The sequence below is a fragment of the Crassostrea angulata genome, chromosome 10 (assembly GCF_025612915.1).
Source record: "Crassostrea angulata isolate pt1a10 chromosome 10, ASM2561291v2, whole genome shotgun sequence".
NCBI classification, from domain to species: domain Eukaryota; kingdom Metazoa; phylum Mollusca; class Bivalvia; order Ostreida; family Ostreidae; genus Magallana; species Magallana angulata.
The window spans coordinates 7,989,861-7,998,135 of NC_069120.1; the positions used below are offsets into that span (position 1 = coordinate 7,989,861).

The 8,275-nt window shown below is 33.5% G+C and overlaps 1 protein-coding gene across 1 annotated transcript; it reads right to left on the bottom strand.

Annotated features, from left to right (window-relative positions):
* Nucleotides 1-368: 368 nt before the first annotated feature.
* Nucleotides 369-3,113, bottom strand: LOC128166190 (epididymal secretory glutathione peroxidase-like). The gene is made up of 3 exons (XM_052831191.1): nt 2,793-3,113; nt 1,678-1,913; nt 369-1,170 (listed from the first exon to the last, which is right to left on the bottom strand). Exons 1-3 carry the CDS (start codon nt 3,076-3,078, stop codon nt 913-915), a joined length of 780 nt encoding a protein of 259 aa, XP_052687151.1. The 5' UTR covers nt 3,079-3,113; the 3' UTR covers nt 369-912.
* Nucleotides 3,114-8,275: the final 5,162 nt, after the last annotated feature.

The following is an 8,275-nucleotide window of genomic DNA, read 5'->3' on the forward strand; positions in this document are numbered from 1 at the left end:
AAACATCAGTGGTCCAGAGAGGCAGATAACAATCGTTAACGAAATACACGTGTAATTATGGTAAGGCGATAATTCTTCTTTACATGAGACGCCTTTTTTAAAAGTGGTGCAGGGTTTTATTTGACCCAATTGCATACAAAGTGTTTTATATGAAACAAATTTGGAATAAAAATCGCCGATTTGTGAGAAAAAAACCCATCTATTCAGATAAAGCAACCACCGGATGAGGTTCTTAGTACAGCAATAATTAGCATATATATATATATAGCTATGTTATATAAAGTCAGATATTATCGAACCTCCAATACTGGTTGGTATAGTCTTATCAGCTTTGCACTTTCAACAAAACAATATCGAAAAATAATAACTCATGTGTAACCTTTTTATTAAATTACAATTCAGTTAAAGTCTACAACACAGCTGATGTAATTCAGTGGACGCTGACTGCCTATCGTTGAGAACCATGTTTTTAATTTCCTAACTGTGTAAAGCTGAGCCCGGTCACCAACATTTACGAATGCATAAATAAATGAAGGCGAACGACATCGAAGTAACTTCCGGTCAGTTTCGAAGATACCTGTCATATGTCAGTTTACAGCAGTTAGAAAATGTACCAACATGATTAACACATATCGATAATATGTATCGAAAAATTTAGTATGGTCCACTGAAAAGAAAGAGAGTGATTGAGTAGAACAATTTTTTTTAAAAAATCATGATTTTGCATTTCCAGAAACCGGAGTGTTAATTTGTATTCTTTTGTTTTGTTTTTTTTTCAAATTGTATCATTTTTTACATATGAAAAAAGTTAAAATTAACAAGAAAAAACACAAATACAAAGAAATATTTCAGACTGAAGAAAATCCTTTTCCCCGAAGAGGTTGTTGGATTCGGACACAGATAGGGTGGACGTCATTTTTTAGGATACTTTGATTCAAGAATCTTCAACTCGGTTTCCAGACATGAGTTACAGGATGGGTCATTAAGAAGCAGTTTCGAAATTTTTAAGATGTCCATTGGTTCCACGGTCGACAGAAATCGGAGCACTGGGACGCCATTACTGTCAACAAGGAACTTCTCGAAGTTCCAGACGACATCTCGGATCTTGAATGTTTTCCAAAAACTTTCGTGTGGATTAAATTTGGCTTCATCGGGAAGTCGACATCGTTCCTGTTGAATATTGACAGAAGAAAAATTAAAATAAAAAATCATATTATAAGAAGGTCAATTCAATAAAAAAATACTGATAAAAGGATTCAAGGTCAACAAGGTCAGACAAAGAAAAGATTCATGTTGACAAAATACGAAAAACACTGATCATAATTCCAAAAGAGCAATCTAATGGGGCCAAATGTTCACGCCTCGATTAAATGACTTAAAGAGTATGTGTTAGCTGGTTATTACAGTGATTTTTTATATGACGATTGTCGGGGTGACATTAACACTCGACTTCATCAGCGTCGCTTCAGACGAACAACGTCTAACCATTATAACCATTCTATGACACTGTCACCAGCCTCCTGCGGCGGTCGCATCATTTCCGCCAGCAGATAGGGCACGACATACCGCCAAGACTGTCTTTGATTCCCTACAGGAAATGCATTACGGAAGCGTTTTTTCCATTTCAATTTACAGTCCGCTACAAATGACACTCTGTCATGCTGAGTTTTTCTATACCTTTAGATAAGTGTACACAAACGATTCCTTTTCGCCGTTGACATCGCCTATTCCCATAATGTCGAAGGCGGGAACAAAGCCACTACCGGGCCGAACGTACTTCAGACCGTTAAAAAGCTCCGTCGCATTGTCAGCCGGTTCCTGGTGGCCGAACTGATTACAGGGGAATCCCATCACCCTCAGGTGACTGTCCTCACCCACGTATGCATTCAGTTGATGGTACTGGTAGGTGAAACCTGCAAGGTAGACCGCAAAGGTATCACGAAAGACCTCAGCATTTATATAAACACAAATAGAAAAATTGTTTGTTTGCCATATCTGATTTTATTATCATATGGTAATGTCTAGGTTTTTATTAAGAATCTGTCAATAAAAGGTAATTGAATGGATAAAATGCGAGTAATAATTAAACGTAGTTGTTGATTAATCACCTCTTCAACCGATACATCTTTATGGTACATTAAATAATATAACATGATTGATTAAAGTCAACATTTTTGTCAATGTATGCAATTGTTAAAGACAGACATTTTACCATCATACAACACACGTATGTTTTAAATAGTAAAGCTTTATAGAAAGTCCCTGTACGATCACCAGTTTGAAAGGAAGTTACGTAATTGTATATAGCTGCAATTTCTCGCCATTAGATATGATATCTGGTTATTCAGTTATGAATGCTGTACCAAATATTTTCTATAATCTGGCAGTTTTTATTAATTATATGATTAAATCTGAGAGGTGATTTTTGTCGGTTATCGATTACTATATATATATATATATATATATATATATATATATATATATATATATATATATATATATATATATATATATATATATATATATATATATATATGATGTCCGAACATCTAAGAAACACTTTCTCAAGTCAGCGAGCTCTGACAGTGGCGTAAAAAAAACAGTAAAAATGTAAAACGGAGTAATGTTTCCAAATTTTTATGGCTTAAAAAGAAAAAGGGAAATATCCTGTCGTTTAGTGTCCAGAATAGCACACAGTTACGCCATATAAAGAGAAATGACAAACGGTTTCCCGAAATGATATCGATCTAACAGCAAATTGCCTTCATTATATGTGTTGAATTTCAAATTACCTCAGAATGTTGCTAGATTAACAACCAAAGTTACATTCCCGGCGAAATGGTGCAGCGTTCGATTGCTTCCATCCAAATCCACAGTTTGCAAGTTATAAAAACTTTGGTCCTTTGGCTTTTTGTCGCATAAAGAATAGAACCGTCCACAATGTGTCGATGAAAGGAAGGGGAGAAGGAGCAGAGAGACAACGAGCGGATTCATGTCTGCCTCTATCCACAACGCACGGCCTTGGAAGCTGTGGCAACAGGCGTAGATATATAACGTTGTATAAACATCTGCTGTCATCCGGGCTTCTGTCTGTTTTGTAACATTTATTTGGGGAACATCATGGGGAACATCTGTTTCAATGGTTAAAAATCACAACATTCACCCACACGTCACCCCTTCAGCTCATCTGTCTATATATGTCATCGAGGGCAAGTTTGTCCCCAGGTGTTTTGTTTTGCGACAATGCAAATTACTTATACGAAACATTCGACAGTTCAAGCACAATAATTTATCGTTAACTGGTATTATTTTAGTAAAGTTAGTAAAGTTCTGCATCTTAATGCAATCTACGGATAAGCACGGCGCCTCACAGTCGGTAGTCTGCTAAAATGTTTAAAAAGTGGCCATTTTATGTATATTGACAGTGTAATTGGTTTGATTAGTTTCAAAATAAGTAGAACTATGGACAGTTTTGTCCTTTTATCCGGGGGTGTACACAGATGTTCATATATTATAATTTAGTAATTATTCTATCACTGATCACTTTATCAGGAACGAATGCATGCTGCGTAAAATAATTTCAATTTCGTTGTACATACCATATTTTACTTGTTTAGTTAAAATGATAAGAGTTAATGAGACATAAATTTAAAAAACGAGAATTTTAAAATTAAGAGAGAGAGAGAGAGAGAGAGAGAGAGAGAGAGAGAGAGAGAGATGACCACATGACAGAGTGAATCACACTTATGGAGAGGATAGGTGTGGCGATTAAACACTAGATTAATCGCTAGATTAATGATCGAGGCGCCCAGGAAAGGACTTCAGGGGTATTTGTCAATCTTGGCAGAGCAATATAAGTTATTACATCTATCATGCTTGAAAATATAAGCTATATTTTATTATAGGAAAACATTTAAATAATGCATACATTTTGTACATTAAAAAATCAAAATACATGTACTTCATTTTCAGATCATCCTTCTGCAATTGTTTCTTATTCGGGGGTGGGGGTGGATGGTGGGGGTCGATTTCTTACATTATCGATCTAAACGTGCCCAAAGAACCCCGGGCATAAAAAAATACATGTAAATACATAACATGAAATTTGATCTCAGGAGGCTCACCAATTAACTCATTTTCACGAGTTGGAAAAAACATTTGAAACAATGTCTTGAATTGTACAAATTCTGAAATTCATTACCTTCTCATTTAGAAAGCAAAGGCACCACTACAGTATGTGGTGTACAAGTAAATAAAGTACAGAATATGACCTTGAAACTTGCTCGTGAATTAAAGGTCAAGGTTTCGTCGGATCCATACATTATGATTTTTGTCGACAGGTCCATTAGATTAGATTGACCATAAACAAATATCAAAAAGTTTGTCTAGAACTAAGTAATCTGATTAAAAAAACGATAGGTTGCCTTAAAGGAAACCGTTTAATAAAATACCAAAGGCAATGGTGGATGTTTGTTGTGCGTGGGCCACGAACGAGAACTCATGTTTTGTGTATTTTGTGTATTCAATTTCTGATAACAGAAATTATCGATTGAGATTTTTTTGGTCAAACAGATTTTCCTTTTTACATGTAAGTGGTGAAAATATGAATTGACAATATTATTTTCAGTATATTCGAATTTAAAAAAAACCCGTAGCCCTATCTGAAACTCTCAATGAAAAGATTTAGTGATTATGGACACTATATATTTACAGCTTAAACATTATATTTTTATATTAAGATAATGTATGAATATTTTTTAAACAAAAAACGACGTACTTCACGAAAACATTCACATGGTCAGTCTACCCAAACGCCTTTGTATTTACTCAGGGTTGGGCGATACATCGTTTTCTAGATTTGCACTATCACTTAAATTCTATAACTCAGCCTATTAATCCAATTAATGCTAAAAAATATTGATACATTAATTTCATTATTCACAATGATGATGTCATGTGCCTTAATTTAGAAATTCTTTCAATTATCTTTAAAAATTTTTAGAAAAGGAGGTCTGTTATAACAAAATCATTCCAAATCAACCGTCGATTAATCGCAATAAAGCTAGGAGTTCAGAGACAAATTAAGTGTTGCTCTAGCTAGAATTATAGTTTTTTATTCCAACTGTTAAATCATATTTATAAGAATCTCCCTATATATATATATAATGTTATGATTTTATATAAAAGTTGTATGTTGTTCTCTATAACGAAAATGCACGCTCTGCAGAGACTTTCTGAAGCCTACTGGTTTCGCATGTTGCGTGCCTCGCATATGTTTATTTATACTTCGTACAATGTATTTGTGTACCATACTGGTGAATCTAATGACTCAAAGTTGAAATAAATGATATAACAATAATAAATAGATAAGGAAATAGGAGGCCTCGATTCTTTCAAAATAAACAACAAAATCTCTTTGTAAGAAGTGGGTATTTTACAGAAGACCCTAGTACATACATAAAATATCAAAAATGACATAAGTAAAGGGGAAAAGGGCGCGTCTTTTAACCACAATGAACCTAAATTAACTTAACTAGGATGAGAATTAGTCTTTAAAAGGTAAATAATTCCTTTCAATTTTAATTCTACCTATTTGACGGCAGATTATATGTCAAAGAATTTTTAAAATGCTGTTAAAAATTGTCTTCTTTATTTGGCACATGCACAAACCTTATACCTCAATATTTTATTTATCTCATTCAATTGTTTAAAACAACTTTTATACACATGTAGATTGATGTTTAAAAGAAAAGCAGCAATGAAGATATTAATAAATACAGTGTAAAGGACAAGAGCGTCCAAGGCCGGACAAATCCCCCGTACCCAGGGTTTTTAAAATGTCATATGAACGTATAAAAAATCTTTATAATTAAAACTGTGCATCACTACATGTACATATATAATAAAGAACTGCATTCTCTTACAAATACATAACATACAATAATACATGCATTTAAAAATTGCTACTTATCTCATTTGTTTTATTTGATGCTTTCTAAGCATTACAGCATGATCTCATATCAATGCTAGCGCTATTTTTATCCGACATTATGTTAAGATTATGAACATTACGTAATTGTTGTCATTATATAAATGGTATTAGATTTTTTTTTATAATAATCCAATAAAAAAGCAGAACATGCTTTACTTAAAAGCAAATGAATTAAAAATAAAACGATTCGAACACCCTCTCCATGGAGAAGGAAGGACTATGAGCCTCCGCTAATCACAGTGAGCGACGCTGACACATTAGAGTACAAGCGAATAGATTTAACTCTTTGACAATTATTAACAAAGTAAAACGTTTTTGGTGAAAATCACAAATTTGACCCATTATGGGTCTAGACTCCATTTTAATATATCAATAATAAAAATCAATATAAACTAATTCTTTAAATAAAAGTACTTTTAGGATGGAGTCAGGACCCATCCATACCTAATTTTGCAATTAAGAACAGTGAATGGTCCAAGATTTAGGCAAAAAACGACGTGCAGCTTAATTTGGAAACCTATACCTGTCGTGTTAATAGAGTTAAATCACAATATTGACTTCCATCGTGAAATTTATAATAAAAACAATGCATACAAGTCAAACATTCATATTTTAACTTGAATTGAAATTCTTTCGGGTGGGGGATATACAACGCCTTGTACGCCCTTGTTCTTTTGATATTTAATATAATCAAGACCTTATTGTTATTTCAAGCTTAATATATGATAAGCTCGGTTCTCGTAATGTTTTACCTGTTTAATTTTAAAGTAATCAGTCATTTCACGTAAACTCTAGATTATTTGATCATCCGATGAAAAAATTTAATATATACAAGGCAAATTTTTCACAGCATATATAAAATGTGGACAAGATGGCTGCACTTTGTAACCCCACCCCCCTTTCAGAATGGGGAATTTCGAATCACGTGTGAATACAATGACCACTTCTGGATAAAAATGCGTTTAATCGTGAGTTACAGTTACAGAAATTATAGCGACATGTACAGAATTCGTATTAATAATGTAATTATGAATAAAAAACATTTGTAATTTTTTAAGGCATCTAATCTATTCTTCGCCTATTACATTTATTGCAAGTTCGGTTTTGTCTTTTGTTAGCGTGCAAAATGCAATTGAATGCTTTTTGATAATGTAGTAGTATACATTTTCAACAGAAATTATATATTCATATAGAAAAATATCAAATAACATATCAAATGTAAGTTGGGGATTACAGAAATGGAAATCTTCACATTGCGGAGATATATAAGAAAAAGTTGAAAGTAATTGATAATAGATCGCATCTGATATTAAATTAAACTTAAATGAAATTTTATACCTTTTGAAAAACATTTATCACCTTAATAAAGTTCATTGTTGTATCATTATTGTAACATTGTTGTTTATCGGGTTCATCGGGGGAGAAGAATCAAAGAACAACATCTGAAGTTAATTACAGATATCGTTTCTTAATTTCATACATGTACTATAGTAAAATATATTTGCCGATGTTACACATATCTTTAAAATTTTCGTTATTGAACAATTGCAACAGCTTGAACATCGATGGTTTCTCATAAAAATATTAATAGGCAATTATATGTGACGCATATCAATGCTAAATTTCATTTATATCGTTTGCTGAATTGCAGGTATAAAAGCTTCATTTTCTCAATCATTTTAATTTGATATAATTTTAGAATCGAGTCAGTCCCCCCCCCCCCCCCCAACAGCATATAAATTTCATTCTATATTGAGACTAGCTGTTTGTCCCCCCCCCCCCCCTTTGTCCTTTCGTTAGTGGCACTGATTGTACGTGTAAAATCGCTGGTCATTTATCTGAAAATTCACAAAGAAAATGTGAAGTTATGAACAAGCATTCTTAACCTTAATTATATAATGCATTTTTTTTTCAATATTAACCGGGGTGTGGGATATCGAAAACCAAAGCCGTTTTGAATTAGTAAGAGAAAAGGTAAATCTTATTTTTAATAATCGTTAATCAATTAATTTAGTTGATGAAAATTATATAATCCATGACATGCGCGGATCTAGAGGGGGGGTCGGGGGGGTCCCGACCCCCCCTGGAAAATGAAAATTTATTAAATTTACATAGTAAAATTATCGCGAAAATATGCCTCGGACCCCCCCTGGCAAACACAATTTTCCTTCGGACCCCCCCCCCCCCCCCCCCCCCCTGGAAAATGCATGAATATAAATAGTTAGTAAAAAGGGAAGTAATCGATTGCCACGTTTGATATGCCCTCGCGCATGACTGTCACAA